The 26282-nt window shown below is 41.4% G+C and overlaps 2 protein-coding genes across 3 annotated transcripts; both read left to right on the top strand.

Annotated features, from left to right (window-relative positions):
* Nucleotides 1-20811: 20811 nt before the first annotated feature.
* LOC139141411 (uncharacterized) lies at nucleotides 20812-22800 on the top strand. 2 transcript variants are annotated; one of them, XM_070711034.1, is made up of 3 exons: nucleotides 20812-21481; nucleotides 22190-22324; nucleotides 22463-22800. In XM_070711034.1, exons 1-3 carry the CDS (start codon nucleotides 21269-21271, stop codon nucleotides 22703-22705), a joined length of 591 nt encoding a protein of 196 aa, XP_070567135.1. In that variant the 5' UTR covers nucleotides 20812-21268; the 3' UTR covers nucleotides 22706-22800. The 2 variants fall into 2 exon arrangements, 1 of the variants encoding a protein (XP_070567135.1); XR_011554165.1 differs by lacking the exon at nucleotides 22190-22324.
* Nucleotides 22801-24705: 1905 nt separating this feature from the next.
* Nucleotides 24706-26055, top strand: LOC139142987 (uncharacterized). The gene has a single exon (XM_070713180.1). The coding sequence runs from the start codon at nucleotides 24706-24708 to the stop codon at nucleotides 26053-26055; it is 1350 nt and encodes a 449-aa protein (XP_070569281.1).
* Nucleotides 26056-26282: the final 227 nt, after the last annotated feature.

Below are 26282 nucleotides of genomic sequence, written 5' to 3'. Positions count from 1 at the left end.
AGATTACTCACCTTCTGTAGGGTCCAGCCAACAGTACCCAAGTATGAGAGAGAGAGAGAGAGAGAGAGAGAGAGAGAGAGAGAGAGAGAGAGAGAGAGAGAGAGAGAGAGAGAGAGAGAGAGAGAGTTTCACAAAATCTGTAATATTTACCATAAAATATGAACTGTTACAGTAAAATTTTCTCAATCAAGTTACATCCTAGTTTTTAGCGTAGATATAAATGTACATACAAGTTAAATTGTCAATATGCGCTTAGGATTTTAGGTGTGCAGTTCTATTTTCCATTCTTAAATTGAGGAGCAGTATTCTAGAGCAGTGTCCATATAACATAACATCCATCCCACCGCTGCCACCAATGTGGTGGACGGGACTCTGCTCAGGATCAGATCAATATCTGGTAACGTCGCTCTGATCCTAACCAAGGGAAATCCCGCTCCCCAACTGTTCCACACACGTTGTTTTCAATGTCCTGTCTGGCTACGCCAGCGGGTAAAGACCCAGAAAAACGTCCCGGGTAAAAAAAAGCGACTACAACCAGCGTCCTAAACTAAATAACATAAGGATCATGTGATCGCTGAACTCCGGACTGGCTACCACAGCAAGAAATGGTTAAATTAATTAAAACTCGATAGAGCTGAGCGTCAGCATGCGCACAACACAATGCCATGAAAACTCTCTCTCTCCCAAAAAAAGCATGCTAACATCCACGAATCACGTGTTTCCTGATGCACTTCTCATTGGCCACAATCCCCCTGTCCAGCAGGTAAGGAAACCCATCACTCATCGCCGACAAGTGACGAAGTGAAGCCGAACTGAAGCGATATACCGATCACGTATCACATTAGCATTTTCATAACATCTCCCTCGACCTCAGCATTCGAAGTCCTTGAGAATAAGGAATAAAAAAAATACAGCAAAGACTAGAAGAAAAGAGGATAGCCATCCCGAAGTCCTGCAAATCAGGGAAAGACTTGCAATATCTGCAGGGTCCCTATCATCTGTCAAAAACAAAAATTGTCGTCATAGTAACACAACTAAAAACCGCTGCCATGTGTAAAATGCACACTTGTCACCTATCTGCAGTCTGTCCAGGCAGCTAACCAACAACTGCTGCCCCATCATAGGTCCTACTACCTACAAAAACTTGGAAAACAATGCAACACCAGAAAACAGTCAGCAAAAATGACTGTCATAAAACCAGTAATTACATTTACTTTGTCTCAGACAAAATGTTTACACAGTCAGTCAAAATTTGAACCGTGAAAATCTTCATCTCAGAGAAATTCACAAAAAAGTTTCTAAAACTCGTCAAGCAATCGCTAACTACAAGGTTTGGCCATATAATCTGTGTGAAAAATCACCAGCAAAACCCTCGCTGAACAAGTAATGAAACCTCTCTGATACAAAATATCTGCCAAAGCTCAAAAACACTAAGACTGGCGTCAAAACTTTAAAAATTGGCTCTCATCATCATTTTTTTACTTAACACTAATTTCGTGAATTCATAGAACTCTGAAACACAAAGAATTCCTATAAAACTTCTAAATTCTCATCTCAAGACATTCAACAACTTTGCACTGTATCCATAGTACTTAGGTGACTTTTTCTGTCGTCTTGGATACCTAGTCTGCTCTGTGGTTTTCTGGCTCTCAACCACAGGATTACCATGACTATCACCGTTGCTATCTACTTCAGCTAAATCTGGAGTTTCACTTTCTCCAAACACCTCCACTGACTCTTCTACCACTAGAGCAGGATCAACCATAGGTTTTGACTCAGCAAAATGACCAGTGTCATCTTCAGTTTTGTTCTCACCGTCTCTCTTTACAGTGTCAAAACTCTTGGAAGTGACTACATCTGATTTACTATCCATAATTTTAGAAGTTGGTAATACCCCATTGGATGGTTTACTTATCTGCTGTCTTTGATCAACTGGCAACAATTTCACCTGGTCTAATCATGAAGTGATATCTTTCCCCTGATTAGCTTTTAATTTCTCATGATGTACAATCTTAGGTTTTAGCTCGTGGGCTTCTCTGTATGCAGTAAACAACATCAGTCAATTTACTGATAACCAAGTATGGACCATCATATGACAACTGAAGCTTTGGAGAATAGCCCTTTCTCCTCCTTTCATCCTTCAACCACACAAAGCTTCCCACCTCAAACCCGTGCTTTGCAGCAAAACGATCGTATCGAATTTTCTGCCTACGAGCTGTAGTTTACAAATTAGCCCTGGCATGTTCATGTGCCCCATGCAATCTTTCCCTTAAATTAGTGACATAATCTGTCTCCTTTGACCTATCCGGTGGCTAAGATGCAACTCTTTCCATCGGAGCACCAACAACATAAGTCTGCAAGGGTGCATATTTCTAAACAGTCTGTGTTTTGTTACGTGCACACAAATCACATGCCCCAATATGAGCAGGCACATCCACGGACATGCCATACCAATGACCGTTCAACCTTATTTTACTAAGGGTACGACTTGTACCATTATGCCCTTCAGACAATGAATCATGGAGAGTCCGTAGGATCAGTCCTTCAAAAACCCGTGGCAACACTATCTGCCACCCGACTTTTTCCCATCTGGTGATTCCCATAACCTGTACAGGATGCCATCATGTTCTAGTAACCACAACAGGTCATGTTTGAACATGGCGTCACTGCACATTTCCTCATCATCGAGATGATTTTCCTGAGTGGATGACTTGTGCACAAAACCTTTTTGGATGAGGCATCCCCAGACCTCAAATTCGTCATTATCCTGACTTTCCGAGTTCCCACTCCCTTAAGGACCGGATCTTTTTCTCCATCAAAAGACCTATAATCACCAGAAACATCACCTACAATTACCTGTGACTGACCAATTTCTTAGTCCAGCAGTAAGTCAACTGCTTATTCTCAGTATCCTGACCTATGACTGGCATAGAACAATTTCCACAGTGCTGTCTACCACACTGCTTACATGGACGGAATGGTACTCTACTCAACGCATCAACATTTGCATGCTTATTGCCCGGAGGATGGACAATCTTGAAATCAAACTGACTTAATGACTCTAGCCAATGGGCTAGCTGACCTTCAGGATTTTTAAACTAAATTTAGTAACCAAACTAGGGATGCATGATCTGTTCTGATGGTAAATGGTCTCCCTAACAAGTAATATCTGAAATGCTTTGTGAAATACAGAACTGCCAACAATTCCTTCCGTGTAACACAATATTTCCGTTCCTGTGGACTCAATACACGATCTGCAAAACTTATGGTACGCTCCACACCATCCTGAATTTGGCTAAGACAAGCACCGATTGAGGACTGTGATGCGTCTGTTTTCAAAAATGAATTCCCCCATCTCAGACGGGAAGGCCAACACAGGGTGGGATGTCAATAGTCTTTCAATTTGTCAATGGCTTGCTGGCATTCATCACTCCACACAAAGATTACATTTTGTTTGTCAAGTCCGTAAGTGGTCTTGCAATTTCTGCAAAATCCTGTATAAACCTCCTACAGTAAGAAGCAAGCCCAAAGAAACTTCGTACCTCGGACAATGATGTAGGCACGGACCAATTCTTTAGTGTTTCAATTTTCTTTGGATCAGTTGACACACCCTTTTCTGACACAATATGCCCTAGGAATTCTATCTGCATTGCAAACAAAGTACATTTCTTGGCCTTTAATTTCAATCCAGCCGAACGCAATTTGTTGAAAACAATTTGCAACCGTTCAAATTCCTGGTCAAAGAATTCGCCAAACACGATGATGTCATCCAAATACAGTAATACAATTTCCCACTGCAATCCTTGAAAAACCTTTTTCCATCAATCTTTCAAAAGTACCAGGCGCACCACATCAACCCATGGGCATTGTAGTCCATTCTAACAGTTTGCCCGAGGAAGTTACTATCGCAGACTTTTCCCTACTATCTTTGTCAAGTTTAACCTGATGAAATCCCATATTCAAATCTAAAGTGGAAAACCAACAAGCTCCATACATTGCTTCTAAATTATCTTGTAGCCTAGGAATAGGTTGTGCATTTTGAATAGTGACTGTATTCAGACGCTTATAGTCCACAACTAACCTTTGACTTCTGTCCTTTTTGCCCACCAAGAGACATGGCGAACTCCAAAGTGATGTTGACTCAACCAACATGCATTTGTCTATCAATGATTGAACTTGTCTGTAAATCTCTGTCTTTACCAGAATGGTGCATGATACGGTGCCATTTTGGGGCTGTTTGCTGTGTATCAATTCTATGCTCAATCACATCTGTCAACCCTAAGTCATACTCATTTTTACTAAACACATCAGAATTGTTGATCAACAGTCTTCGTACCTGTTCCTTTTGTTTATCAGACTCAAGATGTTGTACACTGCGCATGTACAAATCTATTAATAATGTGATGGCAACCTCTCAACACCCATAGAATTAGACATAACTTCACAACCCCCTGCACCAGCGCTACCACAAGAGGGCGCTCTATCAGAAACAACTGCAGAACCATCAACTTGTGTACTGACATTACAATCCACTGATCTCTCTAGTTTGTATAAACCTACAACCTGACCTCGCTTGACTTCTATGTCCTTTGTCCCTAAATGTATGACTCTTAACAGGTAATAACCTTTGACCTGGCATCACCAGAGCAGACGCTGTCCCAATTCCTACAAAGAGACAATCGTTTGTGCTGGTAGGCTCCACTGTAGCGATTAACTCAGACAAGTGTAGAGTACTTGCTGCAGTTTGCTCACAATGAGATGTTGTGACTCTTGGCCCTTGAAACTTTCATGGCCCAGTTGACCCTTTCTTGGTTACTTTGTCTTTCTAGCTGGAATAATTGACTCGTGTCCTGCTGGAATAATTTCATGAGAGACAGTCCGTAGCCTACAACAGAATGGTTTCAAACTTTCAGGATTGGTCTTTAAAACTTTATTACCAACAATCACTGCACCGGTCTGCAAACTTAGTTTACAGCCAAACTGACTCAATACATCCATACCAAGAATACCTGCTGACCGGTTAAGATCATTCCGAACAAGAACAGAAGTCTCAATTTTTCTGGAACCAATTTCAATTTGCATTGTAATACCGCCTGCTATATCAAGTTGAGATCCATCTGCCTGGACCAAATGATGACCCGTTTCAGACGAAGCGGGACGCATGTTGTCTGGAATAGTGTTGTAAAGTTAAATGATGTTAATGTATGCGCACATCCTGTGTCAACAAGCATTTTCTCTGACACACCTTCAAATTTCACATCAAGCATCGTACTGCTGACAGAATCCCTACCACTGTTACCAACTTTTTAAATTTTATTCATATCACTAGTTTCAGAATTACAAGGCATGGTCTTGCAAAGCCATTGCCTTTGTCATTTGCCATAACAGTATGCAAACCAATTTGACCTTTGTCCTTGTTATTGAACTTCGACCCTGCCTGGGATTCTATATTTCCAGGCGGACTCACTGGGACTGTTCGTCGGTCAGCCCAAACAGCCAGGCTGACTCACTGAGACTGTTCGTCGGTCGGCCCAAACAGCCAACTTGTGTTTAACTGCTTTTTCATAGTCTTTCCTTTTTGTTTAGATTGAAAATCTGGACAGTCCCTTTTCAAATGATCAGGGCTATTACAAAGACAGCAGAGCTTTTCTTTTCTGTCAACTTTTGCCTCCTTCCTAGATTACCATTTTCTAACTTGTCTAGTCGTTTCATGACCTTTGGAAACATCTCCTGTACATCTTTTTGTTTTTCAGTAGACTGACCTTTGTCATCATCAGTTGCCTGTGACACTTTACCCTTTGACCTACTATGCCTCTGTAAAGCCTGAAAATTTTCCTCTAAAAGGCAGCCTTGACGACACTTTCTAGTGTAGCATTGGGCAACCCACCAGCTTCATGAATCTTTCCCTGCAAAGACATATCGGGAATTGCTTCACAAAATGCTTCAATACAGAATCTTTCAAAAATTGAGCTTGTCATACCTGGGTAGACCTTTACTATGATTACACGGACCTGTTGTGCCAACTCACGCAAAGGCTGGTTCTTACCATATACAATTGTTTTTGCTGAAAGCCTGTATACATCAACACTACCATCATAGGTTTCTGGCTTCACAAAATTAAATTTCCCTGTACCCGTATTTGATACGTTTCAAAAGCCGTGTAATTGGTCTTGATTGTGACATGTTAAGGGCAACTGACCCACATCAGTTGTAAGATAGGGTAGGACCAGAGAACCGTTGTTACCATAGTGCTTGTAGATACTGATGAAAATATTGGCTGTGTTGCCAATGGCGACCGATTCATTCCCTGAGAACTAACCGACCTCGCAACCCCCAACTGTTCTGTTGTAGCTGTATCTGAACCAACCTCTGGTTGTTTATTGAAAGCCAACCCGCTACTATTCAATTCACCAGGCTAAGCATGAGAATGTCCACCCAAATTACTTCCTGTCATAACTATTGGCGTTGCCACTGATTGGCGGTGGTGGGCGCTGTCCTCTCCAACCGGACTAATAGGTGTACTATGCTGTGACATTGAACCCAACTCGACAAACGTCTGTATCAGTTGTTGAAGCTGATCGGCTACCCCTTTGAATTTCTGCACTTCATTTGCAATATCACAAACCGATCTTTCCATGGTTCTAACCGTCTACTCATTTCTAAATCATTCTTACTTTCGCCTACCACTCTTGGCGACACATTCTGACCCCGTTCCGTGCCTTTGAAGACACTTTTAGTGGTGGAGTCTAGTTACTTTTGTATCCGCTAAGTGCCAACCACTCCAAGAAATAACCACCCTCAGTTGCTTTAGTTTAGGATAGGTTTATTCAAGAAGTGGTGAAAACTGGGTAAACAAAGAGATTAAAATACAAGGTCATTCATTGTCTATACCGAAGAGTCGAGGTAAATCAAGTCTAAAGTAAATGGAAGAAAAGAACTAAATTCTACTAATAATATCTACGCACTGCATTCAAAATGGTCCTCTAAATAATTGGAAAGTCATTAAAGGTAATCAACTTAGGGATGGACCATTAGACCTTGGGAGGGGGGGTGGTCACAATGAAATTGTAAATTTTTTTTTACTATTGTAAATTTCTGAATTTTTTTTTTTCCAATTGAGATTAGCTGTGCAAATTTTTTTTTTTCAGAGTAAATTTTCAGATTTATAATTTTTTTTGGTTCGTCCCTGTCTGAAGATAAAGAGGGCAAACGTGGTGCTTGGCACCACAAGCGGCCACGCAAGCGGTCAGGAGAGGGGTGTCCCCCTGCTGCTGTTGGAGCTTTTGAAAAATAGAGATTAAATTGGTGTTATTTGGTGGCACTTGGGGAGTATTTTGCGGGGGGAGGTCAGGAGGGGGTGTCCCCCTCCTGCCGTTGGAGCTTTTGAAAAATAGAGATTAAAATGGTGTTATTTGGTGGCACTGGGGAGTATTTTGCGGGGGGAGGTCAGGAGGGGGTGTCCCCCCTCCTGCTGTTGGAGCTTTTGAAAATAGAGATAAAATGGTGTTATTTGGTGGCACTTTGGGAGCATTTTTTTCGGAGTACACATCTTCCTCTGAAACATGATCTTCTTGCTCCTCAGTAGCTTCGTATAGTTTTGAAAATTGACTATATTGGTTTCCTGGCTTCCCTTTCTACTGCGTGGTGAAATGCCTACATTCACCCCACCAAACATCATGCATATCTCATGATTTACAATTGATTTTGACAAGCTGAGAAGCTAAAATAAGCTAAATAATATAGTGAATTTTGCATATTTGTGTTTTTTGAGCAATTGTTGCCCTTTTTTGATCAAAACATCTATTTCTCTGTAGCAGCATGTCCAAATTGATTGGATGTGTATAGATGTGTTGAAATTTCAATATTTGTCTTTTTGGGCAATTTATGCCATTCATGGTCAAAAAATCTGTATTCTCTGAAAGGGCTTGTCCAATTTCTTTGAAATTCGCTACACAAAACAATTAACCATGCAGATTTATTCAGTATTTGCTATCGAGAAACTTTCAAAGTTCAACCCTTTTATGTGTTTTTTGTGTTGGGATTTGTTGGATAGATGGCATTCTACGTAGTTATTGTTGAATGTTAAAACATGTGTTGCTGTTGTTATTTGAGGCTGTTTTTTGAGAAAAAAGAATTGAAAATGCCTTTTTAAAGCAAAATAATACATAATGACTTGATATGTTGTTTATCATTATTGACGTGTTTCTACTTGTTCACCCATTCTTGCATTCATCATTGTAATAAAATGCTGTGAAAAAAATGAAACTGATGTGGCCTGCATCTGTTTACCTTGATCTTAAAAGGCAAATACAACTTTCTGTCTTGACAACCATACCATAGTTTCAATGTTTTACCTAGTGTACCTGCTTGGTTTGTACGCAGGAAACAAGTAGAAAACAGGCTCTATAATTTCATGTTGAGGCTTTAGTTCAAACTCAGTAGTCTCTTTTGTAAAATTTTTCGGACAGTTCTTCCGAACATATCCTATACACTGACATGAAAAACATCTCAACTCATCAGTGGATATGTAAACAGGGTATTATTTGCCATTGTGATTGACTCGCAAGCGCCATTGAACGTCTTGAACTCTGGCTTTCAGAACAATATAAACCTGTCTACGAAAGGATTTTACATGTTTCAGATCTTGTCTGGAACAACAGAGAAAAATATGACGAAATTATGCCCTAAAACTTTCCCATATTGCAACAAATATTCATATAAATGTGAGTTGGAAATAAACATTTGATATGATCACTTTTGTTGCAGGTTAAACCATAGGAGTTGGCTGCCGAAATATTTCATTTACACGAACACCTTCAGTGAAGACCTGCGTCACTTTTAAATTGTTTTGAGAAAAACAATGACACTCTTATTCATTCTGGAAGCAGCTAGAATATCAGACTCTGAGGTATCACAACTCAAGAAACACTTGAACATAATCATTAACAGATATACCTTAAATACTTTCAAATTTAGGCCATGTCTCATTGAAAGTTTCGAAAAGGCATTGTTTGAACTCCGATACATTGAATTGGTTGGCAGCCGTATTGGTATGGCGTGCCAACCTCAAATCCAAAGAGCAAAATCCCTTTCAATCCTCATGTAAACGGGACAAAACAGCCCCCAATTGTAGTAGACACCAAATAGAAACAAAAACCAACATAGCTGAATAGATCCTGACTGAAACAGAAGTCCAAAAGACACAGAATTGCCCAAAAAGGCAGAGCTCTCTTATCCCGTGTATTCACCGTGTGAGGGGGGGGGGAGAGAGAGAGAGAGAGAGAGAGGAGAGAGGAGAGAGAGAGAGAGAGAGAGAGAGAGAGAGAGAGAGAGAGAGAGAGAGAGAGAGAAACAGAGGGAGAAAGTGAGAGGTTTGCTATTTGATGCTTTATACATCATGTAGTGTATTGGGTGTTGACCAGAGGTCATCTCATTATATGTGCATGACTTTTTGAAAGTCTGAGGGTGAATGGCAGCCGAGTGTTAACGTTAAATCTGAGTAGCCTGATCAATTCGACCCATCCAGTCCTTAATTCTTGTTTGGAACAGTTCAATTGGCGTCGGGGATAAGCTCGAGAAACTTCAGACAGCGTATAGTTCGTTTGAGTTGGCTGGACAACATACGCTCGCAGCAAATATTGAAATCAGCAGTAGACAACCGTTTGACCTGTCAGAGCGACCCTGCTACTGTGGCTATACGTTGGAAAAAGTGGCGGAGAGCGTTCGAGTTCTACGTCGATGGGAAGGGAGTAAAAGATGATCATCAGAAGGAATCCCTCCTGTTACACTCTGCAGGGCCGAACATTCAGGACCTATTCGATAATACGGAAGATCCTGGACATGGTAAATTATTGCGGAGGGTGCTGAGGACACAGCAGGTGAATACAAAAAAGCCATGCGCACATTAAAGACTAATTTTACCCCTCGAGGTTACATTCCATATGAGCGACACTTTTCCGTCAGCTGAAACAAGAGGAATCTGAAAGTATCGATCAGTTTATTGCAAGACTTAGAAGCCAGGCTAAGAACTGCGAGTTTAGAGATACTGATGAACAAATTCGTGATCAGATCCTAGATAAATGTAAATCATTGGCGTTGTGTCGGAAGGTATTGGAAAAGGATGGCACCCTCACTTTGAAAAGAGCGATGGAAGCCGTCGAAAATGGAGGGCGACAAGAAACAAGAGGTCAACCAAGTTCGGCAGGCTAAACCTAAGGGAAAACTTGTGCCTGGTAAACAGAGTGAAAAGACCAAAAGATGATTTCGTTGTTGACGATAGGGACATTTCCAGCTAGACAAAGGGTGCCCTGCTAGGACAGCTGCATGTAATAGATGTCAGTCAGTAGGACAATTTGCAGTTGTTTTTACGAGGAAGCAAGACCTTGGCACCAAAACAAACAAAGATGGTTTTTAAGGGTAAGACTATCAAAGACAGGCTAAACTATGAAGAACTCATTAAATACGTTTTTACAGTTTGGCCAGACGACAACTTGAGTAACAGTGGTATGGTAGATGTCAGTATAGATGGAGTTGTTATCCGTGACATGTTAATTGACTCTGGGGCAACTTGCAACGTGTTGAGTGGAGTCACATGGTCTGATTTGAAACTCAAACACATTCAATGCAAGTCAGAGAAAACCGGACAAAAACTGTATGCATATGGATCATCAAAGCACTAGGAATTTGGGTAAATTTCTAGCAGATGTCGAAGTTGCTGGGAAAGCAACAGAAGCCGAATTTATTGTTGTGAAAGGGGATGGAAGACCCCTTTTAAGGGCGATTCACTGCTGAGAGGCTGGGAGTGTCGAAGCTTGGTGTTCATGCAAATGCAATAGACACAGAGGAAATATACAGTAGATTACCTGGCTGTTTTCGAGGACTAGGAAAACTGAAAGGCTTGCAAGCAGAGCTCCATATTGACCCAACTGTTCCTCCAGTACCCCATAAACCGGGGTGAGTACCCTTTAGTATGAGAGAGAATATGGAGTCTAAATTAGACGAACTATTGTAGCTCGACATCATAGAGAGGTTTGATGGACCATCTCATGGGGCAATCAGGTGTTAGCTGAATGTGAAGGTGCTTACAATAAATCCGATGATGTAATCATACTTGGGGATGGTGATAACCATGGCGACAGGCTTATACATATTTATCTTAGTAACAGTGGACTACTTCAGCAGATAATTTGAAGTGAGAGTCTGTAACTTCAGATAAAGTCATAGCTCGTTTGGATAACAGGTTTAAAATGCATGGTTACCCTGTTACCATGAAAACAGACAACGGTTGGCAAATTACGTCGTCAGAGTTTGAAAGTTACATGAGGGACTGTAACATAAAACATAGACACACAACTCCGTTGTGGCCTCAGGCAAATGGAGAGGTAGAGAGACTCAATAAATCTCTTCTGAAAACGCTCAAGATTGCGCATGTCAAGAAGCGATATCTTGAGAAGGTGTTGAACAAGTTCCTGTTGGTGTACAGAATTACGCCACTCTCAACCACTCGAGTAGCGCCAGCTGAGTAGACGTTCAAAAGAAAAATCAGAATCAAGCTGCCTGAGGTCATTGAAAGAAGCAGCAGAGACGAATATAGAGCTGTGTTTGATAGAGACTTGGAGGTGAAACAGAAATCCAAAGAATAAGCAGATGAGTACAGGGGTGCCAGGAAGAGCACTTTTTAGTTAGGAGATAAAGTTCTTTTCAGCAGAATCCGAAGATTAAATAGTGTCTATACACACTTTGAGGAAAGTCCTTATGAAGATGTTGATAAATGTGGTAGTCAAGTGACTAAACAGTCGCCCGTTGGTGTCAAATACAGACGGGATATGTCTCATGTGAGCAAGTACCTGGAAACAACAGATGAGGAAGATGTTCCAAGCTCCTGTGTCGAAAAGGAACGTTGTGGTATACCAACTGAGGGTGACAGTGTGACTACCCATGAGGAACGCTCTGAGAGATAGCATCGTACTTTTCGTGTACCGAAATACTTGGAGGATTATGAGAGATACTTAACAGTCTTGTGTAATTCGGTTCACTGTACTATTTGAGTATAGATTGTACCCATATGTTTGCATGTTTTTTGTTTTAGTGTTGAAAATTTGAATTTACCTTAATCATTTGTTAAAGCAGAAAAGCTTTAAATATATAAATACGTTAAAATGTGTGTTTATTTTCATTAAAATTGATCATGAAATTTGTTATTACACCCCCGCGCGGGCTTAATCCAAAAATCTAGCAACATATTTATATAGTGATTGCAATTTCAAAAGGAGACAAAAGACAGAAACGCCAGAGTGTCAGAGAAGTAGAGAGATAGAAACACAGGGGAGGGTGGGCATTAGAATGAGTCAGAGAGTGGCTGCTACCTCAGGGTTAGTGCCCAGAACATCTGCTCACTTCCACTTAAAGTAGAATTAAATCAGTCATGACATTTGTATTTTACAAACAAGTTTTTTTATATCTGAGTTTTCAAGCATAATCTTATAAAAGCGAATGGCAGGGAGGGTGAATGCACTGCAGAAAAAACGTCGAAATGATGCCCCAAGCCTCCATTCATAAATCTAATACTCCCAGTACCACTTTATTTTTCATATTTAGAACTCCTAGCCTGATCTCGACAGTTCACCCATTCATGCCTTTATTTTGCCGTTTAATCTTCCCAGGAGATTAGAAAGTGCCTCTCACCTCTCAAACCTTTTTTTTTCATTTTATGTCAGACTCGAATTCAAATGAAGAAAAAAGGCATTCACTACCATTGTCAATCAAATTTGCCGAATGCAGTTAAGTGGCGATTTTGCTCGTGAAGGCTCCTAGGCCCCCCCCCCTGCCTAATTAAATGCTGCTCCGGGTCTCAGAAATTAGGAAATAAATGTCCCAGCACCATTTCCAGAAAAGTATAGGGGTGGTGACTGATTTATTGGGATTTGAGAATCGTTATTGTAAGGCTTAGATCAGTAGTTCTTCTTCCCCGGCGGGATTTCTTGCAGAACACTTGCTGGCAGAGGCGTTTCCGCATCTTAGCTGAATGTCATGCTAATCAATTAAATATGCTTCCTTAAATATGCTTCCTTAGCTCTTCCTTTCAAAGGCACTGATTTATTTATTTATAATTCCTGGAAAACATCCGCCATTACATTTACGCCCTCCGAGGGCAACCTGGCTAGATCAAGAAAGGCAAAGACATGTGCAAATGGCTACTATTTTGCTCTGTGCTCACGTGCGGCTGGAGCTGTATGAACAAGTATTGCAACATTCACAGGGCCAGGCTGCAGAAGAGCGATGGCAAGATGCTATGCATGACTTCCCGGGTTGGAGTCTGGAATAAGCTTTTTTCTACGTAGGGAGAGAGGGTATGAAAAGGAAAAAAATTAAGTCTGGTAAAGGAACTTAAATAAGATGGCATGGGGAGAAAGCAGAATATGAATGCCTTGTAGAACCCAATGCCCTTTTAACCTGCTTCCCCCCTAAGAGAAGGCCCTCAACAAAACCGGATCTAAATGGTTTTGTCAAAAAAATACGTACAAACGCAGGCAGCTGACTCTGGTCCATGAGGAGCATGCACAACCCCCCTCCCCGACCTGATGCAGTACAAACCAGCCCAAACAAGCAAAAACCAGTTTGCACAATTTATTTACCTATAGGGTCCTGCTTCATGTGCACATCCTCTCAGATTTTATTGTAAAAATCATTTAAAAACATTCTATCCTTAAAATAGCCACTAAATACCCATGGCCACAATGGATTGCCTGATAGAAGAAATTTTTGCAGAAATGCCTGAATCGATTCCAGAGGGCCAGCAGTTTATCGACCTGGATGGCAAGGCCCCTTTCTTAATCAAGCTCTCAGCTGACGAGTCATGGGACGATATCTGATTCTGAGGTCGATGGTGCCACCATGGTCTTCATAGAAGGTGAAAGCAGAGAACCTGCTTGGCGTAGATGACATTGAGATCACTGATAGTATGCATGCTATGGCTGGTCGACTTTCCCTAGGATGTTAGCATGGCTGACGTAGGGGCAGCAAGACTCCTCAGAGCATTCCAAGAGCGCGAGTTTGTTATGAAACTCAAGTTCTTGCAGGACCAGAATGAAAGCCACACGGATTGTTGAAGACAAGTTTAACCCAGTCCAGGGTGACAGGAACAGGGAAAGGGCATCAATGAGGTCTCTCTGGAAATAAAATGCTGGGTGTGATGACAGGGATTGATAGCGTATTCGACCAGAATGCCTAACCCATGACCACAGTCGTGCCAACTTGACCCCTCTAGGAGATGATGACCTTAATCTGTGGCCAAGAGGGTCGTGGAGCACTTTGAAGGTGCCCTGAGGGGCCAGACAGTCGGTCAGAGGGAGTTAATGCAATATGGAATATCACCTTTCTTTTTTCAGAAATTTTTCAATAGGCCATATCCTATAATATACGAGTGGCATGATCTGGGAGGCAGGGCACGGAGTCATGGTAGTTTACGACCACGTTCTCTACAAAGTAAGGTCTTAGAGGGGTGACAGGCAGGACCAATTGGGAATCGCACTTATTCTCGATTTGCAGAGCTAAAATAATGCTATCTTCCTTCAGTCGGAGGGAGTTCTGAAAGTGCTTTGAAGGACTTTATTGTTGCACGCCAGTGGTGAAAGAGTTACAGGGTCCAGGCGAAGAATGTAAAAGCTAACCTCATTTGCAGGGAGCTTGCATCTATGTAGTAAACAAAAAAGACGTCATACGTTAGGTTTTCAGGTCGCCTAGAACCCTCAAAGCTAGGAACAGCAAGTGAGCCTTTATTGTCATGCCTTCAGGGACAAGGATATTCAAGTATATCATGCCAGCAACAGGCTTGTGATTCACCAGCAGCCTCAGGGCCATACACCAGGCTCATCTTGATAGACAAGATTGAAGGCATTTCGATTGTTTTTTTCTTTTTGCTCTCTCCACATCCTTGACGTCTTTGATGTCCTATGCAATATGCCCTATGCAATCTTGTAAGGGTGCCTCAGCCTGAAACTGGCTTGTCATGTTGCTGATCCTTACAGCTGGCTAAGAAGCTGCTTCACTTCTTTTTTGTCAAGCTCCATCGCGTATTCTTTGACGATGTTGTTATGTCTGTCTTGCTCAGAGTGTCGAAAAGCACATGCATTCCTAAGTTCTCTCTAATTCCCTTGCTGATGCTGGTGTTTTGCAGTGTCAGGTCCTACACACTGAGGTGGTTGAGCCGGTCACTGAACTCCGAGTTAACAAGCTCATCGCTCCAGTTCTTAAATTCTTTTGATGTGGTGCAGTCATCTAAATTTATCAGCATTGACTCTGACTCTGCATCTGTTTCATGGGCCATCTTTGGCCACTCACTCACACCTGTGTAGGGGATCGGGAGGATGATGTCGTCAACGTCTATGTACAGAAACATCTTGTCATAGGTTTTATTTGCCTGGAAAGTAGGGCACAAGGAAAATATGTACTCAAACTTCCGAAAATAGGCCCTGACAAAAGGCTCATCAGGTATTCTGTCTTGCCGAAAAAGGTAGGCCCTGTTATGATCATGTTGAAGGGCAACTCTATACCCATAAACCGCTGTTAATTTCTCTTCCATCTGCTGCCAGCCTTGCACCTTTGCCCTTGGGAAGACAATGAGCAGCCCCCTCGTACTTCTGTGAGGGACGTTAACGATTTCATTGATGGTGGTGTCTCTTTCTGTGAAGGGGACAGTGCAGAAATGATGGACATGCTCGTACAAGAAACTCTTGCCACTGTTACAGTAGCCAACCACTTCTCGGGCCAAGCCTTCATCTTTGATCATTTCATACTTCATCACGATATTCTTCAGTGAGTATACATATACCCCAATCTAAGGTGTCCTCTGACTTTTAGTCTAGCTGTCACACAAACACACGCACACACACATATATACTTTACTATCAATAAATGTGGTGATAAACGTTGTCCAAGATCGGTTACTTCTACAGAGTTTGTATCAAATGTAACTAACAAAAAGTTTAGAATTATTAATCACTCTGGTGAGAATTTGTCATGCAAGTCCCAAAATATTATCTATCTACTGTCATGTGATCAATGCAATGTACAATATGTGTGTGAAACAGTTCTCCCTGTAAGTAAACGTATGAATATACATCGAACAAACAAATCTGGTTGTGAACATATCATACACCACTTTCAAAATAATTGCACGGAAAATTCATTTTCTGTGCAAATTATTGAAAAATTCTGCGGTGATGGATATGATATGCGTCGGAAAGTTGACAAACATATGCGCAGGATCAGATTAGATCGAGAAGATGAACTAATGAAACTGATGAGAACAATTTACCCTTATGGGTTAAATGAACGAGCAAAGAAAAAGGGTTTCTGAAATGATAACCCACCAGTGTTGGAATTCTATTTCCAAGAATTTCACGCACTGGTGTAAGACCATCTAATGTTCATGGAAACAGAAACAAAAAACGATCAGCTGTTTCAATGATGCAGAGGAGAAATTTCACATTATCAACTCAGACAAGTCAACACTGCTAAACAAACGTACAGAATTTCTTTCGAAATGTAGACACAGAAGCAAATTCCTTCTCATTAACACTTGAACGCGCCAGAAAACCGCCTCATTGCATATACACCTGACCCTATATATAGGTTGCAACGAGCCTGCCAACATCACTCCTGACGAATGCCAAGCGCATGAAACAGTCTGTAGAGTAATCACAAGTTCCACGTCTAGCAATATATATATATATATATATATATATATATATATATATATATTATATATATATAATATTTTTTTTTTTTTTTTTTTTTTTTTCGGTATATTTTTAACATTCAGTCATTCTGTGTTTTAAAGAAATTCTTGTCATGCCAGTTGTAAGACAGGAACTTAAAGTGTCAATTCTAAAGTTTGACTGTTATAAGGAAAATGTGATTGTGAAATATTAGTACATGTTGCTCTCTTATACTGAATTCTTATAGAGGAAACAGAAGAGTATCAGGAACTTGTCATGCTTTTCATACGAACTGCAGATTTTATAATGATTAGTACACTTTGCAAAACAGACTTTCAATTTACAGAAATCACTATATTTCTGACACATATCTCTGATATATTAATTTACTGCGCCCAAAGGACGCACCGAAAAATATTATAACATCTATATATCAAAGTTTTGCACTAGGACAGGGCTCTGAAAATTTGTCTCATTATTATCAAAATTATGTGTCTGAACGGTGCACTGAAAAATGCAACTGAATGATGAAACTTGTGGCTGGCACAATGCTTTTTACACAAGTATGAGCCACGTCGAAATTCAAAAACACACTGACCTCCCTCCCCCGGTACTGGGCATTTCAAAAACATGGTGACCCCTATCACCCAGTCAAAAACAGGGTGACCCCATGAATCCACCCCCCCCCCTTGGCCGGAGAAACAGACCAGTCCCTAAAGGTACAACAATAGAAGTTCATCACCGTTCCTTACTTTGAGTGTTCCGGGCTACCTGAGGGTATTAACTCTATCAACCACTCAGCCCGAGCCCCTATGTGTTCACCTTTCAAACTTCTTCAGGAGAGTGAGAAAGACCCTGCCTAGCACGTCATTGATCTCTCTGGTCTTAAGAATTACCTCTTGCCTGTTGCGGAACAGGCGCTCTGAGTGATCTGGGTTACCATCTGGTTTGCCTTTTTTAAGGTGGCCCCTCATTGACAATTGGAACTTCAGGCCCCCAGGTTCCTAACCTCTTCGGTGAGTCCCTTGTTCATCTTGGGTCATCACTGTCCAAGAGACAATGAGTCCAAGAATGATGTGCATCGACAAGGTATTGTTGTTCGAATAAATGCTTGTTCAATACCAAAATTACACCTAGTCTCAACTATATGTGATTATATTCAAGCAGCAGTCAGACAAAAGGGAAACTCCCCTAATTCTCCAGATTTCATTCAGCTTCGTAAACCCTACAGGCCACTTAGTGCGAGCACTATAAGTTCGATTTTAAATTAGTTAATTTCTGTGGCAAGGTTGTCAGTCAACAAATATAGCGCTGGTAATTTTGGCCCCACTGGTCCCATAATCAGCATTTCAAAGAAAATAGACCCAGACATAGTCATGAAATTGGGTAGATGGAAATGACATTCAGTATTGTACGAAACTATGTCCACTCAGAGACTCCTAAGAACTATACGGACAGCATTCTGAGGATCCACAACAAGTGAGAACTTTAGCACGATGAAGTCAGTTGTTCCAGCATTTCGTACTTTAAAAGATTCAAGAACATAATTTGTATGTTTTCTTTTCATATTGCTTAAGGCCCTGCTTGTGGCGACTGATATATGTGAGTGTAATAGGAATCAATCGAACAGGCAGAGACATATATGCAGCCCGCCTTCCGCTGCTCAGCAATAGGAAAAAGACCAGCACATACTCGGTCATGTTTCACAGTTCATTGCCATTTTGGCTTGCTTGTTGCATAGTATATATAGTTAAGGTTTATGCTGAGATCAGTTACTGAGTGTTCTTGTGTTATTTACAGAAGCAGTTGACGATTTTTAGTCGACCTTGTAGCGTTACTAGTTATTGTATTGTTGTTATTGATTCAGTTTTGCAATGGAATAAAAGATGATTTGGATAGGTCTCTGCCTGTTTGACTGATGTCTATGTGACCATTATATTCAATTTCCATCAGTGTCTAACCAAGCCGATCATTTTTTCTCTGCTGACAAGCTTTTCTGTGATTGACGAACAACGCAGTAACTGTCAACATATGAGTCGTTCCTAAATAAACAGCGTTTGCTATCATGGCATTTTACCTTTGATATTGCATAACCACTACACCTGTTAAGGCCCAACATATGGCAATACGCAGAGATGAGTGGTTTTAATATAATTGCTTGCAATTGTGCATGTACACTAAGAGGGGGATACCGAAAAGGACAGCTCAGGCCGGCGAAGTTGGTATGGTCGTTATTTCCCAATTTCAAGGCCAAGAACGCCGCTTAGCCGGGTTCAGCGATTTTGGACATGGTACTGGGAGCCCTTGTCTTGATTTAAATTTGTTTTCCGAAATAAAGAGGGAAATAAAGGTGTGAAAGGGTGAAGTGCGCTCTGAAATCAGCTGGGAGGATTAATACGGGAAGATAAAGGTGTAGAGGGGCGAACTGCCGAGATCCGGCTGGGGGTTTAAAATTGACATCTAAAGGTATGGAAGAGTGGATCTTTCCAGAAATAGTGATGGGAATGTTGATTTTATGTTTTAAATTTGGGTTCTGAACAGCAGCTGGGGGCGTTTTGTGATGTTTTTCGGTGGGGTTGGGTGGGGGTGAAGTCACCTTGCAAGCTGCTAAGTAAAATACATAACAAAAGTAAATACATAAATACTTGAAAATATATGACATCTTTCTCTTCTGGCTTTGTTGTCAGTATATTTTGCTAAAATAAAACCAGTTTCTAATACGTTGTGCAAGCCAGTACAGCGTACTGCTATACTGTGATTTACTTGGACAAATGTACAACTACGAGGTATAATAAAAATAGAAATTTATATATAACAATTGATTACTCAACATCTATTTAGTCCAGAGTGTCCAGAGCTTGCTTATTAAAAGAAGAGAAAAAGCAAAAATGAAATTTATATTCAAATCGTATTTTATGTCATAGTGTCTTTCCAGAAGAGACTTACAAAAGTGAAATATATGGGAAAAACTAAAACGAAGGGGGAAGGGGGAAGGGTGAAGGGGGAATACGAAGGGTTACGATATTCTCTCTGTAAGTAGATAAAATTTTGATAACACTATGCAAAAGTGAAATATTGTCCTGACTTTGATAAAAATACGTAAAAATGAAATATTAGCCTCACGCTTAAGGGACTTATGTCAGTAGTAGAAGGACAGGGCTGGGGCTTTATGCATAGTGCAATATATACCAGCACTAGCACGAACCTGATGGGGACCAATAACTGTGTTAGTAGCAAACACATGTAAAAATATGCAAAAATGAAAAATTGTCCTTACGTTTAAGGTACTTATCTTATTGGACGAAAGCGGAGGGCTTTGTGCATAGTGCACTATACACTAGCACTAGAATCATACTGATCTGGCCCATTACAGTCCCTGATGCAAAAAAGGGGACATGATATTCACAGTGTCAGTACAGACCAGTTTTGATAGAAACATGCAAAGTTAAATTATTGCCCTCACGCTTAAGGGATTGATGTTATAGGACGAAGGGGAGGGCTTAGTGTATAATGTATAATATGGAGGCACCACCACAATGCTGAAGACATGGCCTATAAGATTCACCAATGCGACAAAGTGGACATGATATTCTCAGTGTCAGAAGAAAACATATTGATAACAAGATTAAAAAATGAAATATTGTGCTCACGTTTAAGGGACTTATCTTATAGGACGAAGGGGGACGGCGTTGCGTATAATGTGCAATATACTGGCACTACCACAATACTGAAGATTGGACCTATAACTTTAAATTATGCCATGAAGGGGGACATGATATTCTCAGTGTCAGAAGAGAACATAGTGATAACCAGATTCAAAAATGAAATATTGTGCACACGCTTAGGCCAAAAAAATATAGTTTGTTTCTCATCCCCGGGCGCATCAATGTAGACCCGCCGCGCCAACCTTTTTTTGCATCTCAAGAGGGAACGAAAAAAAAAATGAAAAAAAACCTATTAAACGCAAAAATACGCGACGATAGTGCGCCACACACGGCTGCATATGTAAACTTAACTAGGCATGCGCAGTGTACAGTTCTGAATGATGCATGGCGTATTGTGATTTGTCATGTTTTAATACTCCATAAAGTGACGACCGGGGCGAAAGTACTGAGACCCTTTGGTCTCGTGGATGTAAATGCCCAGTGTTCTTTGACAGAAGTGTATCAAGACCTCACAAGAGGAGTGTTGTCCACTGGCGATCGATTTATCCTACAGAAGATTATGAACAGTGCTGTGTCGAGGTGCTAGGTGCTTCTGTCGAAGGAGTTGAATGGAAAGTTCCAGAGCGTACCGTTAACGGCGAAAGTTACCGACTGCTTAGACTTTGGCAAGTACTTTCAGTTTACGTTGAACAATGATGAAAACCCCACAAATAAAAGCACCAGACCTACTGTGAATGCATTTGATTTACTGCTTCGTTCTCGGGGTGAAAAAGTGTGGCCAGCTTTCCGAAATATAGATAGACCAAACGCAAGATTTCAGCTGCATAATGCCATTGTGAGGTGGCTTCAAGGTCAAGATCAGGGAGGCAAAAACAAAGTAAATCCATGGGAGATCAGTTTGTTCGTGTTCTCGGAGACTGTTTATGGATCACTGACCCATATCGACAAACGTTCCATCAACGATCTTGCCCGATACCAGAGAACTTTGATATATTCCAGGGGTACAATTTACCACAATCTCACAAACACGTATTGAAGCCATTGAATGCTGACGAACTCACATCTATAGCACAGCAATTATTCAACATCCTTGAACAGGTAAGGAAAGGTAGACATTTGAAAATAGTCATTATTTTAGCCTATACCCTGTGTATTTGACAAATTATGATTTGCCATAAAATATGCAAAATTGTTTTACAACTGATTATTATTAATAGGTAACTTTTAAAACACATATACAGTTGTCCCATCCTCCATCTTTTTGAATTGTTTATTTTCTGTTTACTATTGTTGTGTCTTGTATACTGTACCTATATGTATATATTTAGTGTATCTTTGTGTATTTTATTCAATGCATGAAAATCCATTTATGGATGCATTGACTTAGAAAATTAAATTCAAAATTCACATTCAAATTCCATCTTTTTTCACTTCACAAATTTTAAGTTCTATATGTAGCTGTATATATTACACACAGTCTCCAGTCATTGTACTTTTTTGACTCTGTGATGGTGGCAAGCAAAATACTTTTTAATATGGATGAGAACACTTTCATATGACAAGTGATAAAATTCAGTATCCCTGATGAAGTCACAAAATGAAGATATAGTGTTGTTCATTCAAAAATTTAGTAGACATACCAATACAACTTGAAATGCTGTTGTTTGCGATAGTCTTTTAATCAATTATTGATTGTGAATATGAAAAAATGTTGAACTTTGCAACTGTGAAAATTTATACAGGAAAATTAGTAATTGAAACATTTCATTGTTTTCTCAAACTTTTCTTGTCTCTCATATTTTGCAGACATGGATTTTGAAGGATGAGTGGGCTAAGATCAGAAAATCTGTTCAAACTCTTGCAGAGAATCTTCATAAATATGCAGTATATTTGAAAGAAAAGTGTGTCTGTGTTTCAAGTCAGCAGAAATTACTGCATCCAGTGAGTATTGATTCATACCTCTTGCATAACACACAACAAGTAAAACACATATTCACTGCTCCCAATATACCAAGTGGTATTCTACAATTGTATGTGATTTATTTTTAATTGGTATTTTTAATTTTTTAATTTTACAAGGTACGTGGTGCTGAGGATTCCATTGGTATCATTCAACTGAATGTCTCTGGATACTTCAAGGAAATTGGCCCAGTGATTGCTGCTCTACGTGAGAAGGATAACTACCAGTTTGTCAATGTGAATGAACTGCCTACTGACAGTCGTGCTGTAACATTCCATTCAGAACTGCACACTATGTCATTGAAAGCTATCAAAACTGCATTCTGCACTAACAGTCAAAAAGCAGCACTGTTGATATGCTAAAAATTTGCTGTGCATTTATCTCTGCATGCATTGCTATGTTCTCATGTTGTAAGTGCGTTGTTGTTGATGGTTGAATAAAAAAAAAAGTAGCAGCAAAAAAACCCCGCGTCACCGCATCATTTTTGGAAGATGCTAGGAGGAGAACAAACTATTTTTTTCACGCTTAAGGGACTTATATTATAGGACGAAGGGGGAGGGCTTTGTGTATAATGTATATTATATTATAGCTTTGTCAATACCAGTGAATTTTGTGACGTCATATCCATACAATATTACTGATAATGTATTCCATTATTCAGCATTGCGGCCCCACAGCGAGCAAGTTTTTCTTTTGAAAACGAAAAAAGGACTGCGCATTTCAAAGGAGGGAAAGTATCGGATAAACCATGTAATACACAAAACTATAAATCTTGATAATGGTGCACAATATTGATAATAATGTCTTACTGTACGATTTATAACATTTTTGAGTCCTCGCGCACGCACTTGCCGTCTGTCTGGCTGGCGCTCAGCATGCAGTCCCGTCCGATACGCTGGTTGTGTACTACTACGTTTGTTTAACATGGTCGCTTCGTTGCCGTACGCCACTATGTTGTTATTGCATTGTTAATCGCCTCTCGCCGATGGGCACTTTGTGGACTAGTTGTTCTGCGCATGCTCTCCTCTCTCTCTCTCTCCGCATCGCCATGTTGTAGTTGTATTAGTCTTGTACCAGTCGTAATAAAGTTCGACGTTTATCTCCGACATCCTGTGTCTGGTTGTGGTCTTGACCTGATGGTTAAACAGGGATTGTCTCCTCATTGGCGTGGTGGCAGCGATTTACGGACCTACACGCCATTTACGAAATAACGAAGCTTTTCGAACAGACCTTTCCCATACCAGCAGCCGTCCAGACTTCACGTATAGGTGGACAACCAGTCAGTAACTATAATATTACTGGGTATCACGGACGTTCGGACACTCTCAAGCTACACTCAACATGGCGAACCTTCACCGCGCACCAAAGCAATGGTGCTTAAGTAAGTCAGAAACCATTACTTCCTTTGAGAGCTGGCGCCAAATCTCAGCTACACGTTGTCACTAGACCCTAACTTTGAACTGTTCTTGAGAGAGGGCGCTTCATGGAAAGCAAAGACCAAGTCTGCCCCTCCGATGATTTTCTGACGAATGCGAAACAACGCCGCTGCCAAAACGTCGTACAACACATGTACAACAACAGGTCAACGTTCTTGAACTCATGCTATGTCACATCGCTAACCGCTGTCCCATCATTTTCCGGAACATATTAGTTAGAAAGTCAACATCACTGGACCATATCTCGCAGACAATACGTCTCTAAAATAGCTTTGAGTCCACTAGAGCACATCTTCTCGACTTTTGTGACATTCGCCATAATCAGATGAGCGGCCAAAGGATCCTTTTCAACGCTTGACAGCATTTGTCGAAGACAACCTGCTTCGTAAGGACTGTGGCATTACTCATAACGGCGAGAAAATTGTCGACGATGAGGAGCTGTCTCCTTCCCTTGAGAACTATATTGTATTGACATGGTTGCAGTTGGTCCATAAGGACCTGCCACGGCTTGTAAAACAATGATACGGAACAGAGCTCCGCACACGCACACTAGCGTCAATAAAACCCGAAATATCTCAAGCCCTCACTTCCCTTCTGGATGAAATCCGTTCCATGGAGGATGCTGCTGTGATGCGCACCACGTCCTCACGACACCAAGATGCCAGCCACAATAGACGTGCCAAACAAAGGACACGCTCCAGAGACCAGTGATCGTCCCGCTCCTGTCCTCTATGTAAACAAGCAGGCCGTCCGGATGTCCACTTTCTTAGCGAGTGCAACTTCTTACCAGCCAAAGACCGTAAATATATGGCCAAGGCGAGGCAGATTGTCAATATCATAGATGACGATACTGAGTTTGACTGTCAACCCGATGCCTTTGACGAAGTGGACGATGACATCGCCCATCTGACGACACCCCAACTGCCATGAGGGTCCAGGTTCGTCAGTCTCCTTATCTTGATGTATTCTATGGCCATCAGACAGCCCGACTAACCATTGATAGTGGTGCTACAGGTAATATGATATGCCTGGCTGCTGCCAGACGACTGGGTGTACCAACCAAAGCAAGTTCCCAGTCTGCCCACCAAGCTGACGGTTCATCACCCCTAAATGTCACTGCAGAGACAAAGTTTCTTCTAACCCGCAATGGTGTCAAATTTACGTTCGAAGGTCTTGTTGTCGAAAACCTCGATGTGGACATTTTAGCAGGTACGCCGTTTATGGAAGCTAACGACATCAGCATTCGTCCTGCAAGACGACAAGTTACTCTCGGCGATGGCTCGACCTACACTTATGGCTCGAACCCTCAGACTACACTCAACACCATTCGTCGTGCCTGTGTCTTACGAGCTCCTACCCAACCCACTACTATCTGGCCAGGAGACTTTATTGAAATGGACATTACTGGCGATTTTCACCGATCTGATGAAACCTTTGCTCTTGAGCCTCATAGAAGCCCACAGACTCGTGGTACACAAGAAGTATGGCCATTGCCAGACGTATACCAAAGTCTGTCCGGGAAAATTCGCATACCGAATTTGTCCAGTACTCCTCAGACACTTAAGCGCAGTGAACACTTTTGCACTATCCGCCCGGTGTTCATCCCAGCCACAGATGACTGTAGTGTGACCAGTCCACCTACCCAACCAAGGAACACACGCAAAGATGTTACCCACTCTGCCTCCATCAGACTAGACCCGGATAATCAACTCTCGCACAGCCAGCTAGCTGAGTTTCGCAAGATACACCAGGACTTTGATGACGTTTTCAACCCTTGTATCAAAGGTTATAACGGCGCATCCGGTCCATTTCAGGCGGTCGTCAACATGGGTCCAGTCCAGCCGCCGCAACGCAAGGGCCGTCTTCCTCAATACTCTCGCAACAAGCTTGTCGAGTTGCAACAAAAATTCGATGAGCTAGAGGAAATGGGTGTTTTTGCTCGCCCGGAGGATATCCAGGTTAATGTTAGATATATCAACCCGTCGTTCCTCGTCAAGAAACCCAGTGGTGGTTCGAGACTTGTCACTGCCTTTGCTGATGTAGGGCGCTATAGTAAGCCACAACCATCGTTACTACCTAGTGTGGACAGTACACTGAACCAGATAGCACAATGGGAGTATATCATTGCCACCGACCTCACCAAGGCATTCTACCAGATCCCCCTTTCCCGCGAATCTCTTAAGTATTGTGGTGTAGCCACCCCATTTCGCGGTGTTCGAGTGTATACACGGTCTGCCATGGGGATGCCAGGCTCCGAAACAGCCTGGAAGAGCTAATGTGCCGAGTTTTAGGTGACCTTCTTGCCGATGGCATCGTAGCCAAGATAGCAGATGACCTCTACTGTGGCGCTAATTCCGTTGAAGAGCTTTTAGTCAACTGGAAGCGTGTATTACAGGCCTTACACCTGAACAACCTATGTCTTTCAGCTACCAAGACCACCATATGTCCCGCTACTGCAACAATACTCGGTTGGATTTGGCACAAAGGCACTCTCTCAGCGAGC

The sequence above is a fragment of the Ptychodera flava genome, chromosome 10 (assembly GCF_041260155.1).
Source record: "Ptychodera flava strain L36383 chromosome 10, AS_Pfla_20210202, whole genome shotgun sequence".
NCBI lineage: Eukaryota > Metazoa > Hemichordata > Enteropneusta > Ptychoderidae > Ptychodera > Ptychodera flava.
This window is presented reverse-complemented; position numbering and strand designations above follow the sequence as displayed.